Source organism: Danio rerio, chromosome 2 (assembly GCF_052040795.2).
Source record: "Danio rerio strain M-AB ecotype USA chromosome 2, GRCz13ab, whole genome shotgun sequence".
In the NCBI taxonomy this organism is placed as follows: Eukaryota; Metazoa; Chordata; class Actinopteri; order Cypriniformes; family Danionidae; genus Danio; species Danio rerio.
The window spans coordinates 57,392,215-57,413,981 of record NC_141022.1 but is presented as its reverse complement, the minus strand read 5'-3'; the positions used below and the strand labels follow the sequence as shown (position 1 = coordinate 57,413,981).

At 35.8% G+C, this 21,767-nt stretch overlaps 1 protein-coding gene and 1 long non-coding RNA gene across 5 annotated transcripts in view; one reads left to right on the top strand and one right to left on the bottom strand.

The window, feature by feature from the left end:
* LOC147846549 (uncharacterized) overlaps positions 1 to 21,767 on the top strand; it is a 1,651,758-nt gene that overhangs the window by 786,540 nt on the left and 843,451 nt on the right. The gene's annotated exons all lie outside the window — the stretch shown is intronic.
* ranbp3b (RAN binding protein 3b) overlaps positions 12,080 to 21,767 on the bottom strand; it is a 60,388-nt gene continuing 50,700 nt past the window's right edge. For 2 of the 4 annotated variants that reach the window (XM_087238988.1, XM_087238987.1), the window contains 4 exons: positions 17,967 to 18,087; positions 15,926 to 16,068; positions 14,124 to 14,331; positions 12,080 to 12,860 (listed from right to left, as the gene is read on the bottom strand). In XM_087238988.1, the coding sequence (XP_087095114.1) occupies positions 12,817 to 12,860; positions 14,124 to 14,331; positions 15,926 to 16,068; positions 17,967 to 18,087 (516 nt within the window). In that variant the 3' untranslated portion in view covers positions 12,080 to 12,816. 4 annotated transcript variants of the gene reach the window in all.

The window sequence follows — 21,767 nt, the reverse complement described above, 5'->3', positions numbered from 1 at the left end:
TATCATACATGAAATATCTTCAACAAAAAATGCATTTCAACATGGACGAAAATGGTGCAGGATGAAGCACAAGCTTATCATTTTCCCACCCCATTACCACATACATCATTCGTCTATTACTGAAACTTATTTCTTCTTTTACTTCTCTCTTCTTTTTACATCAAGCATATTTTATCCTTTTGGCATCTCTAACATATTATACAGGGTTCAACACTTAAGATTTTTGCTACTGGCCCAACCGGGCCAATGATTCAGATTTTTACTTGCCCTGGCAAAATTTTGACTGGCCCCACCAAAAAAAAAAAAAAAGAAAAAAAAGAAAAAAAAAGAGAGAGAGAGAGAAGTTAATAGCCATTTTAGTCAGAAATATTAAATAATGTCAAAATTAATGTCAGTAAATCTAGAATTTAAATATTAAAAATATATATTATTACGCCCCAAGTCTAGGGGAAACAAAAAGGGCATAATAAACGAAGAACAAACAAATGTGTTGGGGTGGTGGATTTCCCAAACTAAACAAAACTTAAAGCAAAAGATTCCCTTCGGTCGACAACCAAACTCACACACTCAATTGAGAGTATATATGAAGATATTTATTATATATAAACGAGCATTTCGTCAGGGTGACCACAGGCCAAAATAACAAAAGAATCTATAAAATACATCCACTAACTTACCTATTACTATTTAAAGAAACATACAAGAATCTTACCTGACTCCCTAATATAAACAAAGTCAAAAGTAATCAAATAAATAGGCAGGTCACCCCTACACGCTCAAACTCTCAATAAATATTCAAGCATAGGATGGTCATCAATACAAAGGTGATTATTGTTGGTCGTCGGCCGAAGGGGTGAGGGGAAACCCAGGAGCTCCACTCCAAACACCGAACGCAGTAGAAATGAGCTCCCCGATTCTTCTTCTTCTTCTTCTTTCTGTTTTATGGCGACTAACCCATTAAAAAGCATTATCGCCACCTACTGTACAGAATCTTACTCCGATGATGGGTCTGAATATTAGAAAGGGCAACAGAAAGAAACGAGGAGGGAGGGAAAGGGACAAAAAAAAAAAAAAAAAAAAAAAAAAAAAAAAAAAACCTTGGATGTTTCATATTCTCCAATCTTTGCATCTAGACCACATACTCATGTCAGCGCTGCGTGTTCAGCTCCTCTAACATAAAGGGCCTTCATGACAATGATTGAGTATATTCTCACCCATAAATATTAGACTATAATCTATAACCTAAACCCGAATGCTCGATATACCTAATAAACGCTCTATATACTTGCCAATCTATTATACCTTTTCTTAGAATAATTTTATATATTGTTTTATCTTCCCCACACTGACTGAATAACATATCGCGATGTTTATTATACTTGCTACATATAAATAATGCATGATCTACATTTTCAGTTACACCACATACATCACATTTCCCATCCTCATGTAAACCCATTAACGCAAGTGTTGCATTTAACCCTGTGTGTCCCAATCTTAATCTTGATAACCACACCTCTTCCTTCCTATTTCTTCCTTGATTTAGTGTTGTCCCTACTGTCTGTATAATACTATAGTGCCATCTTCCAGTATTACTATTATCCCATCTAATTTGCCATTTATTTATTAGTTTTTCCTTTAAAATCGATTTTGCCTCTCTTTTCCCCAGAGGTACATGTACCTCCTCTTGCTTATTTAGTGCTTCCTTTGCTAATTTGTCAGCAACTTCATTACCAGATACCCCAATATGTGATGGAACCCAGCAGAAATAAACGACTACTCCTATTTCCTTTAATCTATATAAAGATAAATAGATTTCTGTTATTAAATCCTCTCTATCTGATTTTGAGTTTGCTATACTAACTAAAGCTGAAGATGAATCTGAGCAGATTACTACTTTGTTTGGTCTGACTTGTTCAACCCATTGTAATGCTATAATTATAGCTGTTATCTCTGCAGTGTATACTGATAGATTATTGGACAATTTTAAACTAATATTTACTTTGAACTCTGGAATATTAACACCTATTCCTATCTTTTTACTAATAGGTTCTTTGGAACCATCTGTAAAAATTTGTAAAGTTGAATAATACTTATTATTTAAATACGCATCTATTTCTTTTCCACTATATTCATCTTTAGATTTACTTAGCAAGCTTACATCTATGAGTGGTTCAGGTGCTCTCCATAGTGGGACATCAGTGAGTGGTATATTGGGACAGAAGATCATGTTATCTATACCATATTCTTTAGCCAACTTTTTACTCCTCCATCCAAAACTGTCCTGTCCTTCATATGAGTATTCCCAGCAATCTTTTAGTATTTTACGAGTAAGATGATTACTAACTGATTGCTGGAGATTTACCCAGTATGTCATCATCAATTTTATCCTTCTAAATTCAAGAGGCATTTCTCCCATTTCTACCCTAATTGCATCTACAGGGGATGTTTTAATTGCTCCACAACATAATCTTAACGCTTTGGTTTGTATGGTATCTAATTTTCCTAATAAAGTCTTAGATGCAGATCCATAGACAATGCAGCCATAATCAAAACAGGATCGAATCAATGCTTGATACATGCACAGCAATGCACTACGACTAGCTCCCCATCTGTGACTAGCAACTGAACGCATACAATTTATAATAATTTTACATTTTGTTTCAATTTTATTTATATGAATTTTCCATATTAACTTTTCATCTAACCATAAGCCAAGGTATTTAAAAACAGGTACTCTTTCCAATATCTGCTCATATAACTTTAAATCTGTATGTACTATTTTCTTGTTTTTTGTAAATATCATGTATTTTGTTTTTAATACTGAGAACTTCAAGCCCCATTCCAGAGACCATTCCTCAACTTTTTTAATTGATTCCTGTATTCCTTTATTAACATTTCTAATATTGCGTCCTCTTTTCCATAATGCTCCGTCATCCGCATAAAGTGCAAGTCCTATTCCTACCTTGTTAACCTTATCAAAAACATCATTAATCATTATATTAAATAAAATGGGGCTAATTGCACTGCCTTGTGGTGTACCATTTGTAATATTAAAAGCAGCTGATAATTCTTCTCCAATTTTAACTTGAAAGGTACGTTCAAATAAGAAGTCTAACACCCAGTTATAAAATTTTCCACCTATACCTATTTTGTTCAATTTAATAAGCAATCCTTCCCTCCATAATGTATCATAAGCTTTCTCGATGTCAAAGAAAACTGCTAACATATACTCTTTCATTATAAAAGCTTTCCTAATTTCATTTTCGAATAAAATCAAGGCATCATTTGTGGATCTATTCTTCCTGAACCCACTTTGAAAGGTTGTTAATATTTCCCTTTTCTCTAAAATATAATTTAATCTCTTAACAATCATTTTTTCCATTACTTTACATATTGTGGATGTAAGGGCTATAGGCCTATAACTGCTAGGCTTTGTTTTGTCTTTCCCAGGTTTGACTAATGGGAGCACGACTGCAGTTTTCCATTGCTTGGGCAAAACACCCTCATTCCATATACGGTTAATTACCTCTAATAATATCTCTAATGCTTTAACTGGTAACTTTTTTAACATTTGATAACTTATCATATCCTTACCTGGTGTTGTATTCTTTGAATTATTGATAGCTACTTTCATCTCAAAATACTTAAATTCATCATCTAGACTACTATTAAAATCTATCTTTTTCATGCATACATCTCCATATAATTCCATAATCTGTTGACGTTTTGTTAAAAATACATCATCTAGATTTTCAATGCTGTGAGCTTTAGCAAATGTTTGAGCCAACATTGTTACCTTTTCTTTATTTGTAATTGCGATCTTTCCATTTTCCTCCATCACGGGTATTTTCCTGGAGCTATCAGTTCCATTCATCTTTTTAATCATATGCCAAACTGTATTCATATCAGTTTCTCTGCCTATTGTATTACAGAAATTTTGCCAGGCTGCCCTCTTTGTGCTCTTGATAATCTTTTTAACATAAGCTTTTTTCCTTTGATAATCTATGACTGTTTCTGGAGTGAGCATTCTTTTTAAAGATCTAAATGCTTTTTGTCTTTCTTTGATTGCCCTTGAACATTCCTCAGACCACCAAGGTACATTTTTCCTCTTTCTTGTGCCATTTGCTAATGGGATTGATTGTAATGCTGCAGAATAAATACCATCTGTTACCTTACCATATACATGATCAATATTTCCCTCCAGTGTTATATTTTTAAAAAGGTTTTCACATATTGTTTGGAATTTTCCCCAATCTGCACTTTTGTATACCCATTTTATACCATTATTACAATTTTGTGTATGCACCTTACTTTGAATTTTACAGATGATAGGAAAATGATCGCTTCCTATATTATTTCCAGAAACTGACCACTTAGATTTACCAGCTAGTGATGCTGAGACTATTGTAAGATCCAAGCATGATGCGCTACCTTTTCTTATATCTATTCTTGTTGGCTTGCCATCATTTAGACACACTAAAGATTTCTCTTCCATGAAATTTTCTATTATTGCTCCATTTTTATCTGTTTTCCTACTACCCCAAATACTACTGTGTGCATTAAAATCACCACATACAATAATTTTATTTGATGTTTCACCTATAGCGCTTTCTAATATGTCTACAGCTAATTCTAAACAAGGATTATAAAAATTGACTATTCTGATTACCCCATGCTCACCCATTACTTCTATACATATGCTTTCTGTTTCACTTTCATTATTTACATACCTATAAATCACATTTTCTTTTATGAAAGTTGCACACCCTCCACCTCTACCATTATTCCTGTCTTTCCTTATTACTTCATAACCATTCAGCTTGAAATTTAATGGTCTACATAACCACGTTTCTTGAATACAAATTATATCAGGAGGTTTGCTCATATTTCCAATGTATTTTTTAAACTCCTGTCCATTAGCAATCAAACTTCTGGCATTCCAATGAAGCAATAGGAAAGACATGATAATGTTAAATATCACTACTCTGGGATGCATCATAATTTACCATCACATTCCACTCTTTCTTTCCTTCTTTTGCTTTTAATATCTTGTGGATTTGTTCAGCCGATATATCTGTACAATTCAGGAATTTGTTTGCACATTCTGCCACAATTTTAATCTTGTCAGACCTTCTTTCTACCTGTGCGGTGCCGTTCACCACTGCACAGATGAATGCCACTAAGTCAATTTTATTCACACTAATGTTATCAATGGAGTCATTCTGAAGCATACTCTTTTGTTTCTCAGATTTATTCACTTGAGAATTTTGTACATGTTCCCTATGAGTTTGTGTTTCTGTCTGCTGTTTTACTTTACGAGCTGCTTCTGCATATGTTAAATTTTGATTGGTCTTTACCTTTTGAATTTCACGTGCCTGCTGCTGAACTGGGCATCCTGCATACGCAGCGCTGTGTTCGCCTCCACAGTTACAGCACTTTAACTTAGTTCCTTCTCTACACTTCCCATACTGATGCTCTTCACCACATTTTGCACAACGCATTTTCCCTTTGCATAAAGCAGCAGAATGACCCATGCGTTGGCAGTTATAACAACGAAGAGGAGGAGGAACATATTCTCTTACCGTGTAGCTGATGAAGCCTAGTTTCACCTTTGCTGGTAGATTTTTTTCCTCAAAGTGTATCAACACAGAAAGACTCTCACATTTTTTATTGTCCCTCCACATCATTAGTCTCCTGGCCATGCCAACCTTTCCTCCACTCAAGTTCCCTTTAATTTCCTCCATAGTTACATTTAAAGGTACACCTGAGATAACCCCACTCTTTTTTGACCCTACTTCAATACAGTTTATTTTATCACCAGCCAATGTTTTTAGCTTCATTATCTTTGCTTTTTGCATTTCGTCTTTACATTTAATCAAAACTCTACCATTACTTAGACATGTTGCCCCTTTTACTGATCCTATTTCTTTCTCTATTGCTTTTGATAGTTTAACAGGATGCACATATTGTTCTGACTGCTTGACAAAAGTTACTAAGATTTTAATTTCTCTTTCCTCATTAACTGTCACTACCCTTCGTCCCGTCTCCTTATTTCCGCCTGAACACGCCTGCTCATATTCAGACTCATCACCCATGTTGTTTCCTTTTTTTCTTTTATTATATCGTACTTCATGGAATTCAGTTTCCTGATTGTCATCATCCGATTCATCATCCATTGCGTCTACCCAAGACTTAAGGTTGTCCTTTCTGTTCTCTATTTTACCACGAGTATCCTCCGATTCGTAGCTTCTCTAACAATCAACACTGCCAGCTACCGCGTGCACGTCTTTGTAAGGCACATAGGATAAGTAGTCCAATAGCGACCTCGCTCCCCGATTCCTGCCGGAAGCTCCTTTTTATACAGGCCTCGTAGACCAGCAGCCAATCAGAGCAGGGAATCACGCCGGCGTGGGAGCCTATAAGACAACAGAAGAACAGCAAGGAGGCGGGACAAAAGAAAAAGAGTACAAACCGCAATAATAGACAAATAAATAAACTTCAGTCGTAACATATATATATATATATTTAATAAATTCAACATGCAAAATTCAAAGTGTTATGCAAACAAAAAGCGCAGTATGGAAAATGTGCATGTATTTTATTGCAGTTTGAAACACTAACAAACAAAACAAAAGGTGGCTAACTTGCCAAACTGACAGCAAATTGTGCAAAACATCATTTTTTTTTTCGTTGTGTTGTTCCCATGTAAATATCTGCTTCTATGGTGTTAACAATAGACATTTTCGTTTACCTTTATATTTTGATGTTGCCGTCACTTCGCTGTTTACCAGGTTACGGAGGAAAAGAACAGCATGCTCAAAACATCAAATCAGAGAAGAGAAACCGAAAAGCAATATGGTGTTTACAACATCACAGAGAAGACCTGGGGCCTGTTTCAGAAAGGAGGTTAACTGAAAACTCAGAGTATTTTAACCCTGAAATGAGAGAAACTCTGGGTTTTCCGTTTCAAAATGGCAGGTTTGTTAAACTCGAGAAAGCAGGGTAAGTCAAGCCTGTTTCTGAAAGAAAGGTAACTTTAACTCAGAGTCAGTTACTGTGGTAACTTACTCTGTGAATCTAACCTGGTCAGAAGCAGGTTTTATTCTCTAAACTCAGAGTTTCTGTCGGTCTCCTCCCCTTTTTTAAAGATGAAGCGGTATTTCTCGCCATAGCCTTACGTTTCCACCCACCTATTTTTATGCTTTTTTTGGATACGTGCATAAAAACGATTGATAGAAACGTCATGATGCACATAACTTTTTAAAATATGCATAAAAAAACGCGCATAACTGAGTAGGATAAACTTTTATTCGATAGAAAATGTGCGCATAAACTACGATGGAAACACTTTTACTAAACAAATTACAGTATGTGCATTAAAAAAAGATCATGATCATATGATAATGAAAATGTGTGTAAATGAGCAAACCAGCAGGCTGAGCACACTGTAACATGTCAAAAAAATATTGTTTAAGTCATTTCAAAATGCCTTTACTGTTTCAGTATTAGTGTATATTATTAATTACCTCCGAACGTCTGGTGCGTGTCAAGAGTCTCCGTGTCTCATGGCATCAGACGCCCCCATGTGTTCATTGTGTTTCAGCATTGTCTTCTGACATCGAGGCAGTACATTAATTAGGCTAAATAAAGAATTAATTGACGCAGCTTCTTCTACCACAGTAAATTCTGTTTTTCCTGTTGATATTTGGTGCCATTTTAATCAGGAAGTGACGATTTTTTTCTCTTTGACTCGTTGGATGGAATTTTATTCGCATCTTTTAAGCAATATTCCAGTTTTGCACATACATTTATGTAATATATTTGGATGGAAACATAGCTATTGCCTACATTTTAGTCACACACAGAAGAACTGTACGAGAATGGCTTATCCTTTTTTAATAAATAATTAAATTAAATTCACCTACGACATGCATGTAATTAACTAGATTAATGGGATTATTATTCTTTCTAAAATTATTTTTAGTACTGCTTACCTTCTAAATGTTATATTAACCTCTATCACTTGATCAATAAAAAAGGCAGACACACAAGTGCACTGTTAAATCATTTAAAACTAATAAATGTATAAAAAAATTACATTACTTATTTTATTATACTTAAATATTTAAATACTTAAAAAGTGAAATTATGCATTAACTTGAGCAGCTGTTTTCCCACGCTAACTGTCTCTTCTTCACTGATGGTTGCTTCTTTTCAAATATATACACTCAAATTTGCTATAACTTTGCATGAGAACATCAAGTTCAGCTGGAGAAAGAAACGGTGATCTCTTTTATAAGATATTGCCATAGTCACTCGTAATGTCTGCGCTCCATTGATAATGCCTTTTTAAAGTCACGGTGTGCGCGCTTAACTCTGAGTTGGTCTACTCGAAGTTGATTGACCCAACTCAGATCAGCTGTTCTGAAACCGAAAACTCAGAGTTTTTAATCTCTCGGTAAATCAACTCAGAGTTCAAGTTTAAACTCTGAGTTGTTTAAACCTCCTTACAGAAACAGGCCCCTGGGGTAACACTTCACAATAAGGTTCATTAGTTAATGCATTTACTAACATGAACAACACATGTACAGCATTTATTAATCATATTTGAACATTTACTAATGCATTAATAACATCCGAGTCCATGCTTGTTAACATTACTAATGCACCATGAGTTAACATGAACTAACAATGAACTACTGTATTTTCATTAACTAACATTAACTAGCATGAACAAATACAGTAGTAAATGTATTGTTCAATATTTGTTCATGTTAGTAAATGCATTAATTAACATTAACTAATGAACCTTATTGTAAAGTGTGACCTGACTCGATAGAACAAACTTAAAATGCATGCAGTTGACAAATAAACGCAGGCAAATGAAACTTTAGTGACAAGGCAGCCCTGTCCCGATAGGGCCAGTAATGATCCTGTCTACAAGCATCTCTTGCACTGGCCCCGGGCCATTGGGCAGTCCTTATTGTTGAGCCCTGTTATGTTTTAATCCATTTGTACCTTTACATTTAGTAACATAAAAAAATACATAGTACTGCAAATAAGTGTGGTTTATTCTTAAACTAATTTCGAGAGAATCACGTGCTTGTGATCAACACGGCTGGCTCCTTAGCTCAGTAATCTCCCCTAATTTCAGTAATTTATATATAAATATATATATATATATATATATATATATATATATATATATATATATATATATATATATATAAATATATATATATATATATATATATATATATAAATATATATATATATATATATATATATATATAAATATATATATATATATATATATATATATATATATATATATATATATATATATATATATATATATATTTATATATATATATTTATATATATATATATATTATATATATATATATATATATTTATATATATATATTTTATATATATATATATATATATATATATATATATATATATATATATATATATATATATATATATATATAAATAAATATATATATATATATATATATATATATATATATATATATATATATATATATATATAAATATATATATATATATATATATATATATATAAATATATATATATATATATATAAATATATATATATATATTTAAATATATATATATATATATATATATAAATATATATATATATATATATATATATATATATATAAATATATATATATATATATATATATAAATATATATATATATATATATATTTAAATATATATATATATATATATATATAAATATATATATATATATTTATATATATATATATATATATATATATATATATATATATATATATATATATATATATATATAAATATATATATATATATTTATATATATATATATATATATAAATATATATATATATATATTTATATATATATATATATATATATATATAAATATATATATATATATATTTATATATATATATATATATATATATATATATATATATATATATATATATATATATTTATATATATATATATTATATATATATATATATATATATATATATATATATATATATATATATATATAAATAAATATATATATATAAATAGCTATGGCAAGCAAGACAAACTTAAAAAAAAAAAAAATTTATAAACATTTTTTTTTATTACTTAGTTACTACCTGTTTATCCCAAACATTTGAAAAGCAGTGAATTTAAGTTCATTTTCTTAATATTTCCATTGTAATATTTTCTCTCTACATTGAGTTCAAATGCATATTTAAAATGACAAATTAAAAAAATGTTCAAAAAAATGCTGGGTTCCACACAATCGACTTGTGTTGGAGGAACATGAAGGAATTGTTCAATTATTCATTTTCTTTTCAGCTTAGTGCAGGGACCACCAAACTTGTTCCTGGAGGGCCGGTGTCCTGCAGATTTTAGCTCCAACCCTAATCAAACACACCTGAACAAGCTAATCAAGCTCTTACAAGATATACTAGAAACTTCCTGACAGGTGTGTTGAGGTAAGTTGGAGCTAAACCCTGCAGAGACACCGGCCCTCCAGGAGCGAGATTGGTGACCCCTGGCTTAGTCTCTTTAATAATCAGGGGTCACCACAGTGGAATGACCCACCAGCGGACTGTGGGGGAAACCGGATCACCTGGAGAAAACCCATGCCAACATGGGGAGAACATGCAAACTCCACAAAGAAACGCCAACTGACCCAGCCGGGGCTCAAACCAGTGACCTTCTTGCTGTAAGGCGATTGTGCTGCCCACAGCGCCACCGTGACATCCAATAAAGGAATTAACTAATAAGTTTTTACAAATTTGAGTAGGCTAAACATAAAAAAACCTTCAAGAATCGGTTGTTTCGACTCATTGTTTTTCTTTCGGCTAAGTCATTTTATTCATCAGGGGTCACCACTGCAGAATGAACCGCCAATTTATCCAGCAAATGTTTTACGCAGCGGATGCCCTTCCAGCTGCAACCCAGAACTAAGAAACAACCATCCATTCTCACACACTCATACAAAAAGGCCAATTTAGTACCTCCAATTTACCTATAGCGAATGCGTTGGGACCAACACAACGTAACTTTTTGATTTAGTGGCTGATTCATATGAATTTGTACGATCTAATTCGTGCAATTTAGTACGATTTGCTCATCACCCGATGACGGTTGGGTTTAGGGGTGGGGTTAGGTGCCACGCCTCCTTTTTAAAATCGTGCAGTTTTGTACGACTGAACTTTGTACGAATTAGCCACTAAACTGGCAAAACGTAAAATACTTACGTTTTCTCATGAGATCAGGCTGGTTTGGACTGTGGGGGAAAGCAGAGCACCCAGAGTAAACCCACACCAACACGGGGAGAACATGCAAACTCCACACAGATATGCCAACTGGCCTAACCAGTACTTGAACCAGCGACCTTCTTGGTGTAAGACGACAGTGCTAACCACTGAGCCACCGTGCCACCTGTTTCTTATTTCAAATAGTTTGTTCAAACAGCAAACGCCGTCATCTTTGTGAGAGACTGAAGTAGAGGCCCAAGATTTGACATAAGACAAAAAATTTATTTCAAATGTTTGTTTTTTTTTTCTTCTTTGTTTGAGCTTTGATATGACTATTTATTCTGTAAAGGAGTTTGGAGACATGGTGTGCTAGTAAGTGATAATATACGCATAGAAATGTACAGAACATTCAAGGGTACAAGTCTTGTTGTTGTTGTTTTTTTTTGTCCTTTTGTTTTTTTTACTGTCTAAATGCACTCAAAACTGCCAACACACATTATTCTGACAGGATGTCTCCAATCACATGTAAATGGATAAAAAGTTAATATAGTAGTAAACCAATATCTGTGTCTTCTTTTAAAAAAAGGCCAACACAATACAAACCCTCAGAAGATGGAAAATAAAAACAAACGCTGCTTTTTTTTTTTCCTTGAAAATGTTTCAGATGTAAAGGGTAAACTCCCGTGGCTAAAAAATAACCCAACAGAACTGACATTTGGGTGATTACTTCTGTCTTTCTCTTTCCCAGGGGCGGCGAGATCTAGAAACAGCACGAGTCTGTGTGCCGGTTAAGTCCTTTATTTGTTAACACCAATGAGAAATCTAACTACCATCTTATAGCAGACTATTAAGAGTGTCAGCTTGTCCCTAGAAAGTGAACACATCCAGGAGATGCTCATCAAACTGGCAGAAATCGGGGAGAAACCACAGCGTACACAGAGAGAGAGAGAGAGAGAGAGAGAGAGAGAGAGAGAGAGAGAGAGAGGAGGAGGTCATGTGACTGCAGCTCTAGCCAGCTGATTGGCCGATGAGCGTGATGACGCGGCAAGGTCACGATGAAGCCAGCCAATAGAAAGAGAGATAGAGAGACGAAGAGAATGAGTAAAAAAAACGGTCCCACTCTAGAAACTGCAGTCTTGTCGAGCCGTGGAGAGAGAAACACCCTCACACTCATCAATATGATGAGCGACCAAGTCCAAAGCCATACATGGAAAAGTCTCTATTATTTTTTTTTCCTTTTTTTTGTTGTCTTTTTAATTTGTTTGTTTATTTGCAGTCCAAGAGGAAAAAAACAACAACTAAAAACCAACGTAATGATAAAAAAAACAAAAACGAAACAACTCCAGATTTACAATAATAAATGTCGGAGGGGAAAATGAACTACAGAGGGTTTTTTTTGGGGGGAGGGGGGAGAGAGATAACTCCGTGTCCGTCTGAGGGTCCGTCCCAAATGTAGGACTGTCCCGCAGAGACGTCTGCGCTAAAACCCTGCAGGGGGGGGCGAGCGGAGGTTTGGGTGCTATGTGCTCTCAGACGCCGGGGGCTCGCTGGTCTCACAGTTACCTGAAAGAAAACACTTATTATTAGCTTACAGTCAAACTCAATACTGAAATCATGGTGTCAAATTTCAATGGACACATGCACAAGACTGTTATGACTAGGGTTGGGTACCAAAACCCGGTGCTATTGTGCCACCAGTATCTAGGTAAGCGTTATGCACCAGACCGAATAAGCATATGAATTTCAGTGCCACTAGTTCCAGGCAGGGAGTGTCTTCCGTCTAGCCACTGTACCATACAGGGCTGATTGGTGGATTGCTGCACAGATGGTTGTTCTTCTGTAAGGTTCTCCTCTCCACACATAAGAACGCTGAAGCTCAGACAGAATGACCATCGGGTTATTGATCACCTCCCTGACTAATGCCCTCTTCCCCCAATCACTCAGGATAGATGGCCGGCCAGCTCTAGGAAGAGTCCTAGTGGTTCCAATCATCTTCCACCTACGGATGATGGAGGCCGCTGTGCTCATTGGAACTTTCAGAGCAGCAGAAATTTTTCTGTAACCTTCCACAGCCTTGTGCCTCATGACAATCCTGTCACAGAGGTCTACAGACAATTCCTTTGTCTTCATGCTTGGTTTGTGCTTTGACATGCACTGTCAACCCTGGGACCTTATACAGACAGGTGTATGCTTTTTCAAATCATGTCCAATCAACTGAATTTACCACAGGTGATCTACAGTTAAGCTGCTAAAACATCTCAAGAATGATCAGTGGAAACAGAGTGTACCTGAGCTCAATTTAGAGCTTCACGCCAAAGGCTGTAAATATTGATGTACATGTAATGTCATAAATAACATAATGCTCTGTAAAATACTGTCGAGGAAACGCTGGAGAGGGCCGTGACACTATGAAGTTAATTGATATATATGCTATAATATGTAAATAGGATCATGAAAGGAACATTTAAAAGCAACTTATGCAAACACCTTAATCATATTATTGTCTTATTCAGATTAAGGCAAATCATTAGATTACTGATGTCCAACACAGTCAAAAGCCTTTTATTTTACGGTTCAATTAAAATGATTACATTTATTAATTTATTAAACAATTTTGTGGCTCAAAAGTATTAAGCTCTGTTTTGGCACTGATACTGCTGTAAAAGTATCGATTTGGCACCGGTATTGAAATAATCCTAAGCGATACCCAACCCTAGTTATGACGTGACAAAAATGCAAACTCAAAAATGAAATGTTGCTTGATTTTGCGTTCAATTCAGTGATGGTGTAATCCTGCAGAGTCTGATTAGAGCTAAAGGCCTGTACCGCTGGCGGTGGAGTTGCCCGTGCCGCCGCCGCCACTGCTGTTGCTGTTAGCAGGTTGGTCGTCGTCGCTGTCGTCCTCGTTGGACTGCGGGATCTCGGGTTCAGCCGGAGCTGGCGTGCTCTCGGGCTCCTGCTCCACACGACTCTTTAGGGCCAGAATTCGGTGATGCAGCGCTGCAGCCAGCTGACCAGCATCCTTAGAGCTCGCCTGAGGACACACGGCAGAACATACATTATAGTAAAGGCGTTTTTAAATAAAATAATATATATCATTTTTAAATATAATATTAAATTATTACATTCAAAATTGTACTGCTAAAAAAAAGAATAAACAATTTAAATTATAAAAACATATTTAAATACCTGGATTCATATGAACATTATTTGGTAACTATTGTGTGTGTAATGTGTAATAATGTGTATAATGTGTGTGTGTCTATATATATATATATATATATATATATATATATATATATATATATATATATATATATATATATATATATATATATATATATATATATATATATATATGACACACAAGAAAACCTGATCCCCGAGTGTTATCTTCTGTGGCCCGTTTCCACTGAGGGGTACGGTACGGGTTGGTACGAGTCACCTTGATCAGGCTTGCATTTCCACTGCAAAAAGGGTACCAATGGTGGGCGTGGTGTACAACAAAGTTTTAGTCGACATCATTCTTGCTCGAGAAAATGTCTACAGTAATGCTATACTGGTCTTTCACATCTCATATGAGAAGCACTTCTCACAAAACAGAGGCTTTATACACATAAAAACTTGTGTATAAATGTTTATTACTTATAACTTTTCTATGAACATAATTTGATTATAACTGCAGATCAATGGCGGTGCGAAATAGCCTACTGTAACGTCTGCAATCTAGACAATAAATGAAGAAATGAATGTATATAAACACATATAGACCCTTACAGTCTCCGATTTGATACCAGTTAGAGATAAACTACACACAGCAGACATTTAATCCTTATTTGGGTTAAAAAACAACACACAACATATAGTCCACAGTCAGAGCAAACCTTTTATCTGTATCTATAATCTTCACCAGCACATGTAACGTTAACATTGTTCGAAAGTACTTCTGTCATTCAGAGTTCATAATAGTCCAAAAGGTGTTGATAATAGTTAAACATGCCAGTTTTAGGTTGCTGAAAGAATCATTCACTCCTTTGCTTTTTAGCTTCTCCTTTGTTTTTCGTCACTCTGATGTTTGCCTGTTTCTGAAAGGATCAGATGTTAGAAGCGCTTCAATAATCGTGCGCACGTTATTATCGTTATTTTAAACATAGTCATGCACGCGAGCGCAAGCAAGAAAGCAAAACCGCTCGCACTTTAGACGGCCTTATAAACAACAGGGCACAGGGTGGATTCTGCCTTTCTTCTTGGCTTTGTGGCTGTTCATCAAGACGATGACAAGGTTTGTTTGAGCTTGGGTCGACCGCTGCTCGTTATTATATGTATATATTATTACGCTGTGCATTTAAAAAGGCGCTTTCTTGTTTTCATTCTCCTGTACACGCTAGTGACGCTTCTCTGTAAACAAATAGCGTTCAGATGCACATCTAGCTCTGCCTTTTTACATCCTTTTGTTGTGCTAGGTACCCAAAAAGTGGCATGGTACGGTTTGCTTTTTGGTACCTTTTGACAGTGGAAACGGCCATTAAAGCATATCGAACCATACCGTACCCCTCATTACAATAATTAACAGATAAACAACCCAAAAGCATTGCTCATTCAGCCTAAAATGTGTGTGTCCATCATACCGATATGAGGAAGACCTTGACGCCCTGATCCTCAGTGTCCATGGCTGTGATGCGAACACTTTTCTCACTGGCTTTATCCACCTGCATCTGAGGCCACAGCTTTGTGTTGAGGATGAGCCGCAGACTGCCCTGTGTGCGCATGACTGCAGAAACACACACACACAGACATGAGGATGAGGGTTAAGTAGGGCTAGACAAAAAAAAAGATCAAATTTAAACATGATTGAGCAAAGCAGCGATTGTGATGTACATCTTGTCAGGAAAGCTCGGTTCTGTCACTAGTAGTCAATCTCCTCAGAAGAAAGCCAGAGGGCGATATTGTGCAGAAACCCCAAACACCAATGAAGAAACAACCCAGAAAATCCCAACAGTGGTGCATTATAAACAGATTTAACTGCTTTCATTAATTAAACAGGACTAATAATCACACGACTACAGAATCATCTTACAGAAGGATTGATTTCAAACACATGACTGAAGTGAGTTTGGAGAAAAAATGTACTTCAATTTATGGAGAAGTGACAAATAGCTGTCATTAGCTATGTTTCCATCCAATGATGCAAATTAAATTAACGCGCAAAACTGGACTATCGCATAAAAAAGTGCGAATAAAGCAACGTTTCCTAAATAAACTTTATATTTGATAAGAAAAGATGCGCATAAACTATGATGGAAACTTTTTTACAGAAACAAATTTCAGTATGCGCATTAAAAAAGGTCATGTGATTCTTCTTATAAGAGATCATGTGATGATATTGTGTGTGAATGGACAAACCAGCAGGCTGAGCACACTGTAGAACATCTGAAATGTTGTTTTGGTCATTCTAAAACTCCTTCACCATTTCAGTATTAGTGTTATTATATTATTAATGACCTCCTGAACAGTCGAGAGCAACTGTGCTCCACGTCTCACTGCGTTTCGGCATTTATCTATGAGGCGGAAGTCATTTATTAAATAAGGAAAAGAGTCATGCAGCTTCTCCTACCGCAGCAAATTCCGGTTTTACTGTTGATATTTGGCGCCAGTTAATCAGGAAGTTATTTTGTTCTCTTCGACTTGTTGGATGGAAACGCTGCTTTATTCACAAGTCTTTTATGCGATATTCCAGTTTTACGCATACATTTATTTAGCATTTTTGAATGGAAACATAGCTACAGACAAATTATCTTGATTTCTTTTTCATCCAAGTGGCTTTTCGCAAAGTAGGGTTGGCCTCATGGTTCTGTTACAATTATCATGCTATCTATTCGGTTCAATTCGATATCTCGGTGAGTGCCTTACACAATTTTATATTTGACTTCCCAAGACAACAATGTAATTTTGTCATTTAATATGAGCACTGTACCTTTAATTTATCTACAACTGTGTAGTAAATACTGCTCCATCTGAAAGAACTTGCTGGAGGTTTACTAGAACTGCCTTTATACAGTAAATCGGATAATCGGCCAGCTCTAAGATGAACACAGTCAAACTGATATGAAACCGAAGCTGAAATAGGAAGTAAAACTGAAGCTTGGCTTTTCTTTTAGAAATAAATCTAATTTGAATTTTATTGCGCGGTGGTGCAGTGGGTAGCGCTGTAGCCTCACAGCAAGAAAGTCGCTGGTTCGAGCCTCAGCTGGGTCAGTTGGCATTTCTGCGTGGAGTTTGCATGTTCTCCCTTGTTGGCGTGGGTTTCCTCCAGGTACTCCGGTTTACAGTCCAAAGACATGCGCTATAAGAGAATTGCCCGTAGTGTATGAGAGTGAGTGAATGGTTGTTTCCCAGTACTGGGTTGCAGCTGGAGGGGAAACCGCAGCGTAAAACATATGCTGGAATAATTAGCAGTTCATTCCACTGTGGCAACCACTGTTAAATAGAGACGAAGCCAAAGGAGAATGAATGCATGGGTCAGGTCTCTCTTGTAAAGGAGATTTGAAATCTCAGTAAGACTTCCTGGTTAAATAATGCTACTAAATAAATTTACAAAGAGGAAATAAATAAATAAATAAATAAATAAAAGGAAGAGGATGAAGACACCACTGACTCATTAACTCTTACCTAATCTGGACTGTAACGAGCCGTCATCTGTGGACGCCATGTCATTGAGTCTGAGCAAGCCACGACCTCGCTCCACCCACGACTGAACCGGCTTATCAAACACAAACAACTTACACTGCATCTGTGGAGACAAGAGACGCCACACACATCAAGATTACAGGAGCTTTCACTCGAATACAGCACCGGTTTTGGGCTTATCTTTAAGAACCACAGTAGATATCTCAGACTTGCGCCTCAGTTTACATATTTACAGCAATGGACTTACATTAAAAGACAAATGGGCAAGAAAGTGTCAAAAGATGGTTAAAAAGCACACAATTTAATATAAGCTGCAGCATTTGGCAAAATATTGATTGGCACTAAAAACTAATTGGCTGCTAATTCAGTTCAATTCTTTATACAAAAAAATGGCAAGAAAATTCTGTATAAACTACACCTAAAAATGAATTCACGTGTCCCTCATTTTCTTTACAAAACAGAGATGATGACTGCGTAAAAAATAAACATCATTTATTGACCTGTCCCATCATTGTTTACAAAGTAACACCCCCCACCCAAAAAAATAGGTTAAATAAATGAATAGCACCAAGAAAACTGGATCGACCCATTCCAGGATTTTGAATGTTTTAAAGGTGCTGTAAGTTTTAGACTCTGTTATGAACCGCACAGTTTTGCTGTGTGTATGTTCTTTCTGTTTCCATCTCTTTCTCTCTCTCTCTCCCCCTCTGTACCGGCCCTGTCATTTTCTCAAGTACCGCCTACTTTGGAGCACTATTGGCTGACAGGACTGCCAATCCTAATCAACTGTGCGATGACGACTTCTCTCTCAGCCAATCACGTTCGTTGCAGAGCCCTTTAAAAACGGAAGCGGCAAAGGGGAGAGATCAGCTGTTGTTGTTGTTTTGGCGCGTTGTCTGTTTGGTGGTGACCGTGCGCGTTGTCGCTGCTACTGATGTGTACTTTGATTGAGATTTACTGATGTTGACTTTGAGTGAGATTAACTGTTGACTTTGAGTGAGATTTGTTTGAGAGTTCTGACGAGTGTTTCTACATCTCTAGCCCGCTATTGCTCCACTCAAAAACCTTCTGTGACTTGACAAGGGAGATCTAGAACAACATAGTAAGTCACGTGACATATATACATTTGCACGCTGGATTATTTATGTATAGACACACTAGTTAGCGAAGTGCGCTAATTTAGTATTTTTATTTATTAGTTAGAGTAAGTTCAGGGCGCTTTTGCGCTGAAGACTTCTCTTTTCATATTGTTATTTTCTTATTTAGTGGATTGGGGAGGAGATTAGGGGAATGTTTTTGTTATATTTATTTCTTTGGTTTGTATGCGCAAACTTCAGTTCCCTCTCCCGTTTGTCTTGGTTGTTTTCAACTTTATCTTATTGTTTGTAAATATTGTAAATAATGTGAGAGCAATACATATTTTGCGGTGCTAATGTGTTGTTTGGTGTTTTCTCTTGCCATTCTTCATCATCAGTTTATTCTTTGGTCATCTTTATGTTACTCCTTTTAATACCCTAGACAAATTGCCATCAAGAATCGTAACAACTCTTAAAGCATAAAAATACCATAGGATGTATATAGCAGACATTTAAGAAACATGCTAAGTGAACAGCCTTGTTTTTCAGATAAACAAAAACGAAGTCAGATATTCTGATTTGAAAATGTGTGCCAGAACGTCTGTCTTTGTTTTGGTCCCCTTTAATGCCAAGTTCAGACTGCATGACTTTAGCCCCGATTTTGACTCACCGACAGGTTGAGAAATCGCCAACAAATGCCTGAAATTAAGGGTAAATCGGTGAGTGACACTCACACAGTATGAACTATCAAAGACGTGATCTGATAGAATTGCAGATGAGTCGCTGATGCCTGTGAGATATTTGGCTTGCTAAATATCTGGAGCTGTCAGCGATTCAAATCATGCCGTGAGAAATGAGTTTTGACGGAAAATAATTGTGCGTTTGTGTGTGTGCCTGCAGGCCAGCGGGAGGTTGGAAGAGAAGTTAAAAGCGCTCATTTTTGGCTTATTTGGACCCAAGAAATGGAAGAAAAACTAGTGGAGGTTTGACTGGAGCACCCGTGTCTGATTGACGTTTCATACAGAAAGTTAATAAAGAAAGTTGAGGAGAAATTACTAATTTCCTTCAAACCTAGGTGAGCAAATATGTACATTTTCTACCCAATTAAAGGCTTCTTTCTCGTTATGTAGTTAAAAACAAAAGATATACTACGTGTTTTGGGTTGTGAGACGTAGTTTGGACGAAGTTGTCAGCGATTCTTCCTATTGTAAAGTCATGCAATGGGAAAGCCCCTGTCGCCGATCCATCTTGCAGTGTAAACAAAGCAGCTACGAAACACTAGCCCAGCTAGTCATGCAGTGTGAAAACATCTGTGACACGAATACTTTGAAAATCATGCAGTCTAAACACTGCATAAGCCGCCCAAAGTCACTTTAGCCAACTATATTTCACAGCACATTTCATTCATTCAGTCAGAAAGGCTCTAAAAGTATGCGCCCGTGACCAAAATGTGACCTCCGGTGGACAGTAGCAGACTCAAAAATGAGATGCAGATTCAGACTTCCACATGAGGAGGTAATTAATTAGCAAATAATATAAATATTACAAACATAAACATTAGGTGAGCAGGTTACATTGTACAAGATTTTGCAGTTACAAGATTTGCAGTGATAAACAATTTGGCTATTTGTATCAGACGAAATACAACAGAAACATTTAAATACAGCCATTCAAGAGCACAGAATAGTGCACTCAACGCACTCCAATGTTGATGAACTTGCGTTTGCTTTGAAAAAAGGAGCAATACCTAGTTTAACCACTGGGTGTCAAACGTACACACCCTGTAATGAAACAAACCGTACATAATCCCAAAACCCAAATGCATCTCTCATCAATACTCTCTAGGACACATTCTGGCCAAAAAACAAACTTGGATCCTTTGTTTAGTATACAATAGGGCTGCACAATATATTGTTTCAGCATTGATATTGCGATGTGATCATCCACAATAGTCAATAGCAAGATATGCGATGTTGAGCCTGAAGTAAAGTTGACCAGGAGCTACAAAATCGTATTTATACTGAATTTATATGATCTATGCAGAAATATATATATATATATATATATATATATATATATATATATATATATATATATATATGAAATTGTCTCGTTTCTTCAATTCTCGTTTTATAGTCTGTTTTTTTTTGTTTTTTTTTCATTTCATTTGCGAAAATAAGATTATTTTACTAGCCTCACTGACAAGGAAAAGTTGAAAACAAAACAATATTTTTATTTAATTGAAGAATTTTTTGAAATTTGGACTAGAAACGAGACAAAGCAAAAGTAAAGGTTTTTGCACTGTGATTATTTAATTTTTATACCTGAATACTGTTATGCTGTTATGACGTGATTCGCACAAATGAAGCATTCTGCTTTGAGTTGAGCGTCTTGTGCGTTGGAAAATCTGGTCGGCGCCAGTGGTGTAGGGGTTAGTGCACTGACACATGTACTCCGGTGCTCACGGCGACTCGAGTTCGATTTCCGCCTCGCAGTCCTATGCCGATCCTTCCCCTTTCTTTGCTCCCCATGCTTTCCTGTCAATACTATACACTTTCCTATTTATTTAAGATGAAAACCTCGAAAAAATAATTATAAAAAAATGTAAATAAAAAATAAAACGTTGGTAAATCTGAACTTTAGTCGACATTCGCGCCACGTTATCCAATCAGGAGCTTGCTCTTGTAGGGGTGTGATTATGACGTAT